The sequence below is a fragment of the Trachurus japonicus genome, chromosome 5, assembly GCF_045865225.1.
Source record: "Trachurus japonicus isolate A0001 chromosome 5, Traja_1.0".
Classification (NCBI taxonomy): domain Eukaryota; kingdom Metazoa; phylum Chordata; class Actinopteri; order Carangiformes; family Carangidae; genus Trachurus; species Trachurus japonicus.
The window spans coordinates 32,212,550-32,228,637 of record NC_140911.1 but is presented as its reverse complement, the minus strand read 5'-3'; the positions used below and the strand labels follow the sequence as shown (position 1 = coordinate 32,228,637).

General features: G+C 41.2%; 1 protein-coding gene across 1 annotated transcript in view; it reads left to right on the top strand.

Moving 5' to 3' along the window:
* Positions 1-16,088, top strand: part of syn2b (synapsin IIb) — a 91,452-nt gene extending 75,364 nt beyond the window's left edge. Inside the window, exons 6-13 of the mRNA XM_085777522.1 lie at positions 681-743; positions 2,663-2,805; positions 3,190-3,264; positions 5,199-5,301; positions 9,046-9,222; positions 9,539-9,605; positions 12,649-13,579; positions 14,141-16,088. Coding sequence (XP_085633648.1) covers positions 681-743; positions 2,663-2,805; positions 3,190-3,264; positions 5,199-5,301; positions 9,046-9,222; positions 9,539-9,605; positions 12,649-13,579; positions 14,141-14,297 — 1,716 coding nt within the window. The 3' untranslated portion in view covers positions 14,298-16,088. The remainder of the gene's footprint in view (positions 1-680; positions 744-2,662; positions 2,806-3,189; positions 3,265-5,198; positions 5,302-9,045; positions 9,223-9,538; positions 9,606-12,648; positions 13,580-14,140) is intronic.

Here is a 16,088-nt window from a genome sequence, read left to right as displayed (position 1 = left end):
GCATGAATCTGAGTCATAAATGCAAACATTTAGAAAAGCAGCAGCTGATTTGTGCTCAGCTGTGGACTGGGCATGTTGCTGTGTTGGTGTGAAATGTAGCAATCGTGTGCCAAGGCGATCCTTCATCACTAATTTAAAATGAAGTGAGACATTTTGAAATTACACACTCACTGCATGTTACACCACATTTTTTTAATCAATTGTTCAGTTACAGCATTGAATAATTCAGTATATTGATATATATCATCTTGGTTATTGCAGGTATGTCAGCCTGTATATTGGTGGTTGTGTATATGTAGCTTATACATTATGTATTATGTACTGAGATATCACTATAATATTTCAACAACTGTTGCATGGATTGCCATGAAATTGATGGTGGTGATGAGGATGGATCACACTCACTTTGGTGATTCCCTTACCACCATCAGACCATATTCTGTTATATATCAGAACTTCTAATCAGTCAATGTATTGGCACAACATTTGGCACAGACAATCATGTTCCCAAAACAAAGCATTGTAATTTGGACATCCATATTGGACTGGCACAATTGTCTGTATGACACTAACTAAAAACTGATTTAAGATATAAATATTGTCATGGGTTTTTCCCATTGTCTTGTTGCTGTCATTCCATATTGTTCATCATAACTCAACACTGGATTATTTCTTTTCAGATAACATCCCCAGGCTTCCCAGTGGTGGTGAAGATCGGACATGCCCACTCTGGAATGGGAAAGGTAATGTTAATTCATTGAAAAAAAAATATGTGGAAGATTAATGAATTAGTTTGCAAGATGTCTAAAAAACACTGACACACTCACTGTGATCCAGTGACAAATTTTCGTCTTGTTGAAACTGAAGACAAATTCACACAATAGGAAAAAAGTAGCTGCATGTTGGAAGGGAGCCGATGCATTGCATCATTTGACAAATTGCTTTTTGGAAGTGGTGTACTGTAAAATCAGTGTGTAGAGAGTTGGGTGGCAACACTAAGCACCACCACACGTCATTTGTAGTGACATTCATTAGTCACCACTAATGAATGTCCTCTCTATCTTTTGTTTTCCTCTTATCTAACTTTTCTTGAGCACAGCCCTCACTTCATTTTTTCTTCTCTCATGATGTTGTTATTGACTGACAACTGTGTTCATATTTTCTGGGTGAAATGAGCTGGAGTGTTTATTCTCCTTCTTCCACTCCCCATCGATCCACCACACATCATTCCCCTCAACTCCATCTGATATTGTGTTACTGTCGGTCCTCAGTGTCCAACGCACCACTTACCCTCCTCTATCTAATCTGTAGCTGCAGTCGACTGCAGAAGCAAATTCTGCTATTTAAATCTATTGTATTGCTTTGTTGTTGTCCCCCATGGGAATACTTTGAGGAAGGCACAGTAATGTATGATGAATATAATGTGAGAAAAGTACAACAGATTTCACTGTGGTGGACTGTGCCACTGTGTCTTCTAGGACATGGACAGTGGCTCCTGCACAGGCCATGATAGCATTGTTTCATTTCTGGACTCTCTGCTGACCCAGATATTTGATTAGGTCTGTGCTATTGTTGATATGAGTGAATATAGACACTGTAATTATGAATATTACAAATTACATGCAAAAACGCTTCAATCAAGACGTAGAGTGTTCAGGCTTTGATTAGACAAGTGGCATTTTCGGACATTTGTCCTGCAGAGATTTGACCTGTTTATAGCTGCACAGAAATGAATGAAGTATGAGCCAGCAGATAATTAGTTTAGTTTAGCAAAAAGACTGGAAACAGAGGGAATAGCTAGCATGGCACTGTCCAAGTGTAAAAGAAATCCTTTTGTCTTTTCTTTTTGCACTTTGGTTTTTGTTTATTATTGAAATTTATACGTTCTGGTAGAATGATTGTATACCTTTGGACACAGCCAATCCAGCTAATTACTGTATCCTTATGTTAAGATAACTGTGTCATGGATATAGTTTAGTTTATTTTATCTAGTTAGTTTATTAACTAAGGGGCCGTGTGCAATGACATGAATCATTTGCAGAAAATTAAGAGATGGTTGCACCAGATTTAGCTCACAGCTAATTTCCATCTGCAGTCCCAACATATAACATATAAATACACAGAAAACACAGACCACAAACTACTATACAAGGGAAAGCCTGATGTCACAAATAGACAATAGACAGCACAGAGACAATACAAAAACAACAAGTTTCCACATCTAAAAAGACCAAGTCAAGTGCAATGCATTTGAGAAAGGTGTACCTTATCCTATATGACCAATGGAAAGAAAAGCTAAGTCATACATGATACAAAATACGATTAAATTTCCAAGCTCCTATTTCAAACAATTTTTAAATAATTCCATAGATTGAATGCATTAAAAGGTACTATGATACATTTTTTAAGAGACTGAGTAACAAGTGCCCTGCTTTTAAGAGTGCAGGCAACTTTGATTATCCAGCCTCATCTCAGTCTTCTAATCTGTCTCTTAGCAACAACCTTCATTTTAATAGAGAAGAAATTTTCCATTGCATTTTTTTTAGAGGAAAAATATTTGGAGCATGTAACTTGTTTTTGTCTGAAATGTCCTCAAAAGCCAGAATTAGATACTATTTAAATGTAGATAAACAATGTTCCTACATGTGCTCTTCATCTGTAGGTCAAAGTGGACAATGTGAGTGACTTCCAGGACATTGCAAGTGTGGTGGCCATCACTCAGACCTACTGCACTACAGAGCAATTTGTAGACGCCAAGTACGACATCAGGGTCCAGAAAATCGGCGCTGACTACAAAGCGTACATGTAAGAGTTTCTATTCTTTACTGTATATATATATTGCATATGTGTACTGTGTGTGTTTATGCACACTAAATTCTAGTCTCTTCACTTGCTCAAACGTTTGCTTTAATAGAACAAACTTTACCACCTTTAACTGACCAGTCCCTTTCTTTATTTTCATACTTTCTGTTGTGTGTAAACCTCACTGTAAAAGGAAGACATTTGGTAGCTGGCCTAGTTTATCAGTCCTGATAACCTGCATCTGTGCTTGTTGTCTGACTGCCTAGGCTGTTGACATTGCTTCAAGGTTGCCTTCTTCTGTCTTCCTTTAATTTCCTGTGTTTATACTTTATTCATGTGAAGGGTGTCTGCAAGAATTTAACGCTCAATTTCCTGTTCTTCTTCAAGGCGAACATCCATCTCTGGTAATTGGAAGAGCAACACCGGATCTGCCATGTTGGAACAAGTAGCCATGACTGACAAGTGAGCGCCGCTTCTACATTAGTGATGCTCAGGCCACCACGGTGTCACACATATCTCTCTTGTGTTGTGTCACAGTTAGCCACTTAGCAGATTTATTCAGCTGAAAGCAGTTCACATGGGTGAACACACAGATGTTTGGAAATAAGATTATGTTTGTAGTGGGTTGATGATGCACAGTGCATTTATTTTTAATGTGTTTTTTTTCTCTTTGTGCGCACAGAAACAGAGGTAATTGAGTTATTATGGGTTGGGCTTTGTCATAACACAGGTTATTCCCTAAAAGGCTGAGGATATATATGATGTTTTTTAGAATGAACTACTGTGCTCATGGCTGAACTCCTGATTCAGACTTTCAAAGTGTGCGCCTTGACATGTCACAGCAGGGAGAACAGGGTGTTATTTCTGACATTTATAATGCATGCGGCTCCGGGGCATGGCTTCCTGAGACACATGTGTAACAGAGTCATCATCAGTGTTACAAGACACACCTAGAGTATGATTGTGTGTACTGCAGTTGCTGCATCACCATCTGTAGATGCATAGTGCAAACTTTAATACATGAAAATATAGTTAGATAGATGTTTTTGTTTTTTTTTGTTTGTTTGTTTTTCGGGGGGGTGGGTCAGTGCAAGCTATTTTTAGAACGGCGGAGCAGAGCCGTGAGCTGCTCAGAGCTACTGTATGTTACGGAGACTCATGGAATTTCTTGGTTTCCCTCATCAAACTCATCAAACTCACAATCCAATAACTCCAAAACGCTCTGGTGGACAAGTTGTGACCTGCACATTCGCCACGCTATGAGATAATACTGTAACAGAATGTTACGAGACAAAGTTGTTTTCGAGGCAAATGCAGAGACTGCTTGCTGAAAAACTGCCCCCGACAGGAACGCGCATCAGCAGTTTTGCATGAATTTATCTCGAAAACAACTCAGTTTCGTGATGTTCCATTATTATCTCATAGTGTGGTGAATGTGCATGTCACAACTTGTCCACAAGAGCATTTTGGAATTGTTGGATTGTGTATTTGATGAGTTCGATGAGGGAAACCAAGAAATCCCATTAGCTTGCGGCTCTGCTCCGCCGTTCTAAAAACAGATTGCACCAACAATTAAAGGTTACGAACCTACTCCTAAAACTAAAGGGATTATGGCAATTTGCCAAAATGTTGAACTATCCCTTTAACTGATAGTAGCGAGAGACAGGACAGTGGAGACAGAGACTGGGGGAATGACACGCAGTATGGATTGACACGGCGATCACTGCATTGGGCATTAACAACATTAGACATGCTCCTTAACCGCTTGACCATTAGTCAGTTTTGTATAATATCATTACATTGGTTAACTCCCATAATGCAAGACATACAAAATAATCAGATTTATTCAGTGGTAACTACAGTAGTAACAGAGAACAGCACAGATACTTTAAAACTTAAAACAACTGTTGGGTGAACCGACACTGCAGAGAGAAGTATTAGTGTTCCATTTTCCTTCAGGTCGGTATTGATCTGTGTTTGGCCTTTGTTTGATTTTAGACAGTTTTCTAGATATCAAGTCAATGGGTCTCCATACAGACAGCAGCAGCGGCACCTTAATTATCAGCTATAGCCCACCTAGCCTGGAGCTACAGAAGTTCTATAACTGGTTTACTGTCGGGTTAAAAGTCAATATTATGGACAAAGTTGTTTGCAAGAACAGAATATACAGCATTTTCAATCCACAGAGGATGGTGTAAGGCAAGAAAGTTCTTGTAATTTGTGTTTCATACAGCAAAGTCACAACCCAACTCACCTCAAGTGCACTTTCATACCTTCAAGAAAGTTATTGTACATAGTAGCTTATGGGTTGTTGTTGGGTTTTTTTTGTAGTTTCCTGTAAACAAATTCTAACTTTTATGCAGTCAAGATGTCAACTCTGCTTCTCTCTGTGACAGGTATAAGCTGTGGGTTGATACCTGCTCCGAGATCTTCGGAGGGCTCGATATCTGCGCTGTCAAAGCCATCTGTGGCAAAGATGGTAATGACTACATCACCGAGGTGAGAACATGTGAAGATGTGAGGGAGGGAGTGAGGGGGTGCGGAGGAAATAAATTCAAAAGATGTTAAAGGAACAGCTGACAAGGCAGTAACTGTTTTTATCTCTGCATTTATTGACTCCCGCCTTTTGTCTGAAATACTTCACCATGTTGACATCAGCCTGTGGGAGTTGTGATTCATAAGAGCACTAATAAGGTCTTTGAGTCTTAAATTTAGCCTGTCTGGCCTAATTTGCACTGCAAGAGCCTTGGATAGTCTGTCTGGGAATGAACTGATTGAACCCAACCTGAATACACATCATGAGTTTGATAATTCAAAGTTGAAAAAGACTGAATTTGAGTCTTTCCAGCTTTAGTCTCTCTGTATTTAGTCTTTCACTCTGTCTTTCCAACAGTTTTAGCATATTGATTTCATGTCTCCAAGTCTTTAGTCTTGGAGTCATGACCACATTGGTTATCAATTGCATATTAATGCAAAAAGTGCTCTTTGCCACAATAATATGTTTCCTAAAAATTGAACACTGTGACATTTAGTGGTTGCGCCTCAGTATGAAAAAGGTCCAAACACCCCCAGTCATCAGTTCTGAAAACACAAAGAGTGGGCGAGGCGAGTGGGCAAGTAGGAGATTGCATCAACATAAATACAAAGACTGGCAAAGAATACAACCGCAAGATTGAGAAAATGTCACTGTGCAGTGGAATAGCATCTACCCACCTTTCTCAGATGTAGCTGTAGGCAACAGAAAGCAGGACCCAAACGCAGACAGCGAGACGCAGCTGGTGGAGTTAAATCTGGAGAAACAGGTCATGAGTGGACAGGCAATCCTTATTGCTGGAGGTTGTAATATAGAGCTGCGCTGCAGTGACATTAGCCAGGAGCAGTTCCTGGGCTGCGAAGAAACAAGTTCAATAGAGGCAAATTGAACGAAACAGACAAGGGAGGATGAGTGGAACAAAACTGTAACAGACACAGGTGGAGAAGCAGAGACGGGTTCTGGGGCTCAGACGGATTCTGGTTCATGCACAGGCTAGTTTAGTTTAACTGCATTGTGCACTGTGACGACCCTCTCATCAGCCTGGAGGTGGACGTGGCAGTTGAGGGTTGTCATCTGATTCAATTGTAGAGGTGTATAAAGTACGTAAGTAAAAATAACTAAGTAAAAGTACAAATACCATAACTGAAAATGACTTTGGTAAAAGTTAAAGTCACCCATAAGAAAATCACTTGAGTAAAAGTCTTAAAGTAGCTCATATTAAATACACTTAAGTATCAAAAGTACAAGTAAAGCACAAAGTATTTTTACAGTACGCATAAAAAGAAGGAAAACAACCAAAAATGGTTCTCCCTTTTTTCTCTTTATTTCACTTTCAGGTGAACGAAATAGATGTGGTATGATAAAACAAAAACAGAAAAACAACTGAGCAAACATGCAGAGTGAGGGAAACAAGTGTCTGCCAGAGAACATAACATCCGTTGCTCTGAGCTAATTGGCAAGTAGAGATTCATTAGTGGCTTTGATAGATTGATAGATTTGATAGATTGATAGCTGACTTTTTATTTAGTTTTCGTCCATGAAAAATGATGAATATTTTTTGCCATAGTCTTTGTCAATGAAATTAACACTGGCTCAGAGACTTCACACTTTGAGGTTGAGAGGACAGCTTGCGGAAGAGTAATCCAAGAGACATCCAAAGGGCAGATAGAAAGCTACAAAGGAGTGAGCAGGCAGATAGTGGAGAAAAAAAGGACAGGGCAGGAAGTAATCAAGCAGGAAGTGGAAGGAAGAAATACTCAGGAACTGCAGCAGACTACTTTGGCCAGAGGATTGAGTGGCCAATATTTCTGCCAGCTCAGGGAGCATCTTGACAAACCTGGGTTTGTAGGACACAAGCTGGAGTGCTATAGAGGAAGCCGCTTCTCACTGCTCTTCACTCAATGCATTTTGGCAGTAATTACAGAGCTACTCAACGGTGTCCATCAACTCAGCCCCCTCATCCATGAAAAAAAAAGCTAGGTCCGTGTTTATCAAACGTCTGGTACCTGGCACTGAGGAGCTGGACCAAAATGAAGACAGCACTACTGCACTTATGGTTAAAGACAGTTTGATTCATTTCAAAGTCAATAAACAAGCCTGCAGTTAAAACAGGAAAACAAGTTCACTAGTGCCAACGCAACATGAAAAGAAAATAGATAACTGCTACTGGAAGTGAGCTGGGAGTGTGGAGTTAATGAATTGAGAGTTATGTTACAGAGTAAACAAGTATGACAGGTAGCAAAGGGGATCAGGTGACTGACAGGAGCAGGAAACTCAAGGAAGATGAGGTTAGGGAAATTACTTTACAATTACAAACCCCAGTGACGGCCTGAAGCAAACAGAGGGTGTAGAAGACGATGATGCACAAGCCACAGTAATACCAACACTCAGTCACTGTTGCATCCGAGCCACGTTGCACCTCCCACGCAGCCTGACTGTCGGAATCAAATATTTGGTAATATTGAGATTAGATCTTACAGTGGAAAAGATGAGAAAAATGTCTCCAGTGATTCGTCCCCACCGATCGTCGCTCCGCTTTTTCATAATGATGTAGTGAAGATGTGTATTAACGTGGATGCTGATTGCACTAAAATATAAATCTCTTATCTTATGTTGCAGCAGTTTGGCTGCGACAGTGATAAAAGATGTGGATGCGGGGGAAAGAAGGATGATTGTCATGTTTTTGCAGACACAGGCTGTCAGGCTGTGTGTGTGTGTGTGTGAGAGAGAGTGTGTTTAAAGGGATAGTTCAACATTTTGGCAAATTGGCCCATTGCCATAATCGGAGTAGGTTCATTACCTTTAATTGTCGGTGCAAGCTATTTTTAGAACGGCGGAGCAGAGCCATGAGCTGCTCAGAGCTACGCTACGGAGGCTAATGGAATTTCTTGGTTTCCCTCATCAAACTCATCAAATACACAATCCAACAACTCCAAAACACTCTGGTGGACAAATTGTGACCTGCTCATTCACCACGCTATGAGATAATAACAGAAGGAATGTTACGAGACAGAGTTGTTTTAGAGGCAAATGCAGAGACTGCTTGCCGAAAAACTGCCCTGACGGGAACGCACATCAGCAGTTTTGCATGAATTTACCTATAAAACAACTCTGTCTCGTAACGTTCTGTTATTATCTCATAGCGTGGAATGAATGTGCCGGTCACAACTTGTCCACCAGAGCGTTTTGGAGTTGTTGGATTGTGTATTTGATGAGTTTGATGAGCGAAACCAAGAAATCCCATGAGCCTCCGTAGCGTAGCTCTGAGCAACTCACGGCTCTGCTCCACCGTTCTAAAAATAGCTTGCACCGACAATTAAAGGTAACGAACCTACTCCTAAAACTATAGGGATTATGGCAATGGGCCAATTAGTCAAAATGTTGAACTATCCCTTTAAGGACATACACATATTTCTTTATTTTATTAGGCTGCTCATGTGATGGGACAAAGTAACAGAAGCATCTAGCAGCACAGTGCATGACAAGATTAAGAATTATCATATGTTTAAATATATGAATATTATTTACTATATGTGCTGTAACAACACAGACAGTATCCAGAGAAATTAAACTAGATGAACTGAAACCTTGCGAAAAGTCGTATAGACCCTGTGATAAGCTATCACCACACCAGTTAATATCGTCTTTCCAATAAAAAAAAAAACACACACACATTATCTAACACATCATCTGTTCTCCTCATCCTCCAGGTTGTGGGTTCATCTATGCAGCTGATTGGTGATCACCAGGTGGAAGATCGCCAGCTTATCTCAGACGTGGTGGCTGCTAAGATGAACCAAGTACTGGCAACCAGGTCAACCAGCGCTTCCCGTTCACCTGCTCGCTCCCCTCAAGGCCAGAGGGCAACGACTGTGCAGCCCCAGCAGGTAGAAGCTGCTAGAACGACACACTTGAGTGCACGGCCAAACATGCTGTGTTTTCATATTGGGCAACTTCACATAAATATTGACAGTAACGCACGCTCACACACCATTTGCTTCATTTCTCGCTGAGATGAATTCACGCTGGTTCTCTAGGAGGTATTGCTCAGAACGATCTGAGGCTGTAAATCTATACAGGAAAACGATCGAGTCGTAGCCTTTCACAGTTTGCTGCTGATTCTTATTGCACTTCTTTCCCACTCTCTTCTCTGTTTTTCTTCCTTTCTTTCTGTCTTTCCCCCACCCCCTCACTCTCTCCCAGAGTGCTGCCCTTAAGGAAGGACTGGCAGATCCAAACAGGACGTCAGGCCAGCGCCCTCAACCCCAAGGTTGTCTAAACACTGTTCTCCATTGTAATACAAGTGTTCCTGCTGTAGAGCCAAAGCATGTCTAGGAAACCCTCTGAATCAGTGGTGGGACAGTTCGCTCTCAGACATCTTAAGAGATTATGTTTCCAGCATTTGAAAAATGTGGCGCTTTCTCTGTGACATACTGCCCTTAGTGGAAAAACTCGCCGGACAAAGTTTTTTGTTAATTAACTGGAAAAATCTGAGGAACCAGTGTGTGGTGTTTTTTAGTCTGTTGACCTATAGGATTCTGACTATGACAAACAGTGTTGGTAAAAACACCCTTTATCCCATATTACAGGTGTTATGGGCATGATGCTCAGGCAGGCTCAGTCATACATGTTGAATTTTTCATATAAATTAATGGAATAGTTTGGGAGATGCACTCACTTGGTTCGATGAGAGGATTGAGAGCAGTGTGAAGCTGCAGCTACTGTAGCATCTGGTTATCTTAGCTTATGTTTGCATAGCTAAGAACTTAACTTTATCTATTCTCTTTTATTTGACTTTTTTATTCTTCTTTGCTCCTGCTTTTAACTCTGTGTTTTTTGTTTTTATGCCGTTTTATGCTGTTCTTTTTTTAAAAGGTATCACAATCTGCCTAACAGCATCTCTAAAGTAAACAAGCTGTATCTCTTTTACTTCATTCATACAAAATCAAAGTGTAGAAACAATAGTTTCACCGTTTCATAGAGCTTTGACAAGTCTGGGACATGATCCCTTCTTAAAATCACAGTAGCCTATGTAATTTCTACATTTCAGTTTGTTGATCATTTAAACAGGATTTAAAGGAGCGGTATGTACAGTAAGAATGTGGCCAAAATTGTTGCAGTCACATTCAAAGCGCAGCAGCGCGTTGTTTCCCACTGGTATCCTGTGTGGTGTTGACATACTGTATGTAGTCTGGGTCCAAGACAAGAAGCAGGCCTAAGCTACGACTTGTCTCTCTTTAACCTGCCTCTCTTGAACAAGTGCACTGAATTTAACAAGTGTGTTCATTTTAATTGCAGCCATAGCCTGTGTGTTAGTGTGGTGACATTTGTGCTCAAGGCTGGTGTGTTGAAACTAAATGTGCCGACTAAAAGCTCTGGTAAAACGGTGCTTAACACTGTAAATTAATTAGTGGTTAGCTTTAGTTAGTTTAGTTAATGATTGTGGATGATGGTATTTAAGTTTTGCATGGATGTGTGTGTCTGAATGTTTGTACTGTGTGTTGAGTTTGATATGTGTGTTTGTGTGCTGGTTGTTCTAGTGAGCCAGCTTTCAATGTTTTACAGGAAATGTTCTTGTTAACATTTGCCTCTGGCGTTAAGATGTGCAAATCTGATTGCAGTTCAATTTGTTTGAATCTAAATGGCTCTGCAATGCGGCTTTTTGCTGGGTGGCAGTAAACACAAGCTGGTTTCTAGATGGATGCTCTGCTTGTTTTTATGCATTCTTTAAACGGAGAGAAATATACAACCTTCAATTTCCTCCTCAGTCATGTGAAAATAAAGTTTTAGTCAGCTCAGCTGGATTTCTGTGGTTAATGCCTGGCTTCTGAATCCCTTTTAAACCCTGCACCTTGTCATGGTGCAGATCAGTTCATGATAAACAAGTTCCCTTCCTTCTGTCAAGCAACAAAGATCTGAATGTTTTGTGAGCAACTGCTCGGTGTTCTGTGTTATAATACCTAAAACAAGACTCTGTTCCTCAATTACAAAACCCGCTCATGTGTTAAATGAAAACTGTGACAAGAAAGAAGCTTCCTTTTCTTTCTCTGCATGTTCATTTCTTATTAGCTTAGATCCAGACCATTAAATTAATACAAAAATAATCCAATGTCTCCTGATTCATGTGAAGAGATATTGTTCAGTGCAGGACACTGGTTTTAGAAAAGACTTTTTGTTGACTTGGATGGCTTAACTGCCTTCTCAGATCAAACAGTCATCTGAATAAAAATGAATATAAATATAAAAAGATTAAGTATATAATCAAGTAGATGTGGTGAAATAAATCCAAGCAAACTGTGGACGTGTAATACTGTACATGGTTTGGATCCAAGCATTTTTACTGTGTCACCCTTTGAAAATGATGCTTGTACAAATGGTATTTTCTTTGATTTCTGTGTGCCGTGAGTCCCAAGCAGCAATTGGGATGATTAATGACAAAGTGATAAAACGTAAGACTCGCTGCCGTTGAGCTGCCTGACAGCAGTGACTCTCTGAGAGCTTCTGGGATGAATTTTCATGAAAGTTTTGCAATGCTCATGCGAGATCATGTATAATGTCATTAAAAAAATCAAAATATTCCGTACGCAGCAAAGCATGCAGTAAATGAATATGCACTTTCCAAGATGTCCTCAAAAAAAAACATATGAAACAAATTTTAATATATGATTTACATACTCAACCATAATCCTGCATCCAGGAAAGTGAATTATCAGCCACTGGAAACTCATCCCTGCCTCGTCATTTCCTACCCAGCATGCATAATCACTAGTGTCTTTTGTGTTGCATGATAGGCTGCTTAGCTGCCTGTGTTTGACTCACTGAGCTGTTTTTGCCAATACTCTCTTTTTGGTTGTGTCATTTCTCCTTTGGTTGTTTACTTCCTTTCATCCTCATCCCTCTGCTCTTTCCTCTCCCCCTCGCTGCCGCTCTCTTTTTTATCACCACACTACCTCCTAATGGTCAAATGAGTCGGTGTTGCATAAAGCAGCTAACACTTGGCATGAGTGGCGAGCGGCCATATCTTCCTCTTAACTGTTGATCTGTTGCCTTCTGCTGGTCACTGCAGTCCAAACATTCAGAGCCTGCTTCGCCCCAGTCTGATCTTGACAGAGGTGTTGGTTAGGGTTTTCTATGAATGGGCATGTGTAGACACTAACTCACTGTCTGTATCATGTTCTGCTTTGGTCTTTGGACAACAGGTGTTGAATTTATAAAATGATAATGCTGATTTATTTATTTAATGTTCCTGCCTCTGTGTTATTTATTTTAGTTTTGGGCAATAATCAAACATAACTCTTATCTCCATTTTGCAGGTGCACCAGTGAAATCACAGAGTGTGGATCCATCATCAGAGTCATCAGCCAAGAGAGCATCTGAACCAGTACCAAAACCTGGACCGGCCCAGAAACCTAGTCCAGCTCAGAAACCAGCTCAGGCTCAGAAGCCAAGCCCAGTTCAGAAAGCCGCCTCAGTCACAAAACCTCCAGTGCCGAGGCCTCCCCCGATGACGAGAGCCCCATCCGTCGCAAAGTCAGCCCCGGATTCTGCTTCTGCTCCGGCCAAAGCTTCACCATCATCCCCGGCTAAAGCAGCAGCAGCAGCAGCAGCAGCAGCAGCAGCTCCAGTCTCTCCTCCAACCAAAGCAGCAGCAGCAGCAGCAGCAGCAGCCAGCACAGCTCCAGCCCCAGCCCCAGCCCCAGCCCCAGCCCCAGCCCCAGCCCCAGCCCCAGCCCCAGCCCCAGCCCCAGCCCCAGCCTCACCTGCTCCCTCAGCTTCAGCTCCTACAACAGAGCAGCCCAAGCCCCAGTCCCAGGGCCCCCCATCCCCAGCTCCTGGTAAACCAAAAGATCTGCCCCCCAAACCCACACCACCCGCAAAGCCCATCCCACCTATGCGCAGGAATTCAAAACCGCAGCTCCAGCCAAAGCCCCAAACCCCGCCTCCTCCCAAAGCCTCACCCAAACCCCAGCTCACTGCCCAGGCCTCAGCGCCCGCTCCCACCTCAGACGCCGCCTCGGCCCCAGCCCCGGCCCCGGCACAGGTCCAGTCCCCGGTCAAAGCCAGCCAGTCCCCGACTAATGTCCAGTCTCCGGCTAAGGCTCAGCCCCAGGCCAAGCCGGCCTCTCCCTCTCCCTCTCCAAACCCTGAGTCGGCCCCAGCTGAAGCAGCTGCGGCCCCCGATGAGGCCCAGGCCCCCGGGGAAGAGCAGCCAGCATCCCAGCAAAAGAGCCATCCTCTGCTGAAGTAAGAGCCATATTATCAACGCCCTGTTGATAATGCAAAGACATACATGTCAGTGGGCCATACTTTGATTAGGAAACAAAAAACAATTATTTCCTGCTATAGAGAGATAACACACTCATCCACAGGATTTAAACTTTAGTATCAATGTGATAAAATGTCTTTTAATGTGACAGTCCTGTCTGGCTGAAATTATTTATCTGTTACAGTTTTTATTATTTTATTTTAATGTTTATTTAACAGGGACAATACATGAAAAAAATGGAAAATGCCATGCATATAAGACGTCTACAGTAGCTTCAGCTTTTTCAGGCTTTAGAATAGGATAAAATATACTGAATACAATAAATGCAATTAAGGACTGTTGTAAAAAAAATATATATATATTGTGTATGTGCCCTCTTAAGCATTTCCCAGTCTGTCTTTGCTCCCCACTTACCCCCTCACAAATGCTGTTAATATTCATACACTCCTCTTTTCCCTTCCTCTACACCTCTTTTATCCCATCATCCCATCCCCTCCTCACTCCCTTGTTCTCCTCCCTCTCTTTTTCCCACTTCCCAGTAAGTCCCAGTCCCTGACCAATGCCTTCAACGCTTTCAGCGATTCTTCTTTCTTCCGCGGCGTCTCAAGCTCTGGGGGAGGCGACGGCCAGGAAGAGGCAAAGGCAGAGACCATTCGCAATCTCCGAAAGTCCTTCGCCAGCCTTTTCTCTGACTAGACGCAGCAGGATCCCTATAGTCAGGCCCTTGTTGATTCTGGCCCCACCTTTTACCTTTGGCCAGTGATGACTCGATTGACATTTAAATGTGAACCAGTCTGAGATTAAACTTTGTGTGTTAACTGTACTGTATTCCCTCCCGTCCCTCCTCCACTTTCAGCTCCTCTGTATGAGTAACAGTGAGGCCTGCTGGGTAGGACGTTGCAGTGAATGAAGCTGTGGCGGGCTAATCGGACTGAAGGAGTTACGTCAATGATACAGAAGAGAAAAGATAGAATAGAATTTTAAAAAATCTTTATTTTTCCCAGAGCACACTTTCAGAAATATATGAAAGTATATGAAAAGTATTATATTCAAGACAACAGATGTGATGTACATACACTATATATACAGAAAATAAAAACCAAACAACTATATATAACTATAAAGGGAGAGAAGCTAATATTTAAAAAAAATATATTTAAAAATCCGGTCACACTTTTCAATTAGCTTTTGTCAGTGACATAACTCTTTCACTCAGTGGTTGGATTTATACACATTTTAAAAGATGAAGATTTGACATTGGATGGTTTCCCCTCACTGTGAGTGTTTTTTTGTCAGTAAGTGAACGTATGTGAGTAAAAGAAGAAAAAAAAAACTACATCTTTAAAGATTTGTTCCTGTGTAAATGCAGGTGGTCTTCATCGCTGCCCCCCTTTTTTGTGAGCTACGAGTTCATTGTCGTGTGAGGGAGTTGGAAATATGTGTGTGTTCATCCGTGTTGAGTTGATATGCATGGCTCCTCCAGGTGGTTCGGTGTGACTTTAGTGGAGCAGAAGGACGACCTATCGGTGTTGAGTTTTGCCCTCCGCTGCCTATCTCTCTCTCTTATCTCTCTATCTCTCTCTCTCTTTCTCTCTAGATGTTGTAGCCTTATTGTGAACATGTTTTCAATTCACAGCTACGTTCGTTAGTTGTGCAGACCTGGGTCGATTACAGCTCAAAATCCATTCATTTACCTCAGACCGAGTAAATCAATCCTACAAGAGTAAATGAATGCATTTCAAACAGTAACACATGTCTGTCAATGTGACTGGTGATTTCCTGTTTCACCTCTGTGTAGATCTATCAACAGTATTGTAATTTGTTGATTATTCTCATAAAAAGACATTGAGACAGTAGTGCAATAACACCTCAACGTGACTGTTGAGCGCTGTCATCCTATTATACATATGAATATGATTATACATACAGGATGTGTGTATCTGTTCAATACCTTATTCCTACATTCCCTTTAAGATTCCTTTCAGTGGTAACTTTCCAGGTTGCTCTTTACTGCAGTCAGACGCTGGGTTTCAGGTCAACATGCCATATTAAAGTCACGGTTTTTGGGACTAATCCTATTTGTTATATAGGACTCGATTTAAAGCAACCTGGAATTAACCCATGTTCAACCTTGACTGGTTATTTTCAGTTGAGCTGCTGCATTTCAAGTCCATGTGTGTACAAATGGAAAACAAAAAAAAAATCTCAGCACCTAAGAACTCCATATCAACCTGTCTGCTTATCCATCATGAGTGCTATGTTGCAAGTAAATTAAAACATATTGTATTTGTATGTATGTACGTGTCATCTCAGGAGTTTATTTTTTGTAATATATTGACTGATTTATTTATTTTTTTGAGGCGCTATATTTATGGTACAGTATATTCTTTGTTTTGTATTGTGTTTTTATTTGCTTTGCATGATCTGGTGACTAATGTTTTTTTTCTTCTGTACAGATAAAATATGAATAAAGATGTGGTTCCATCA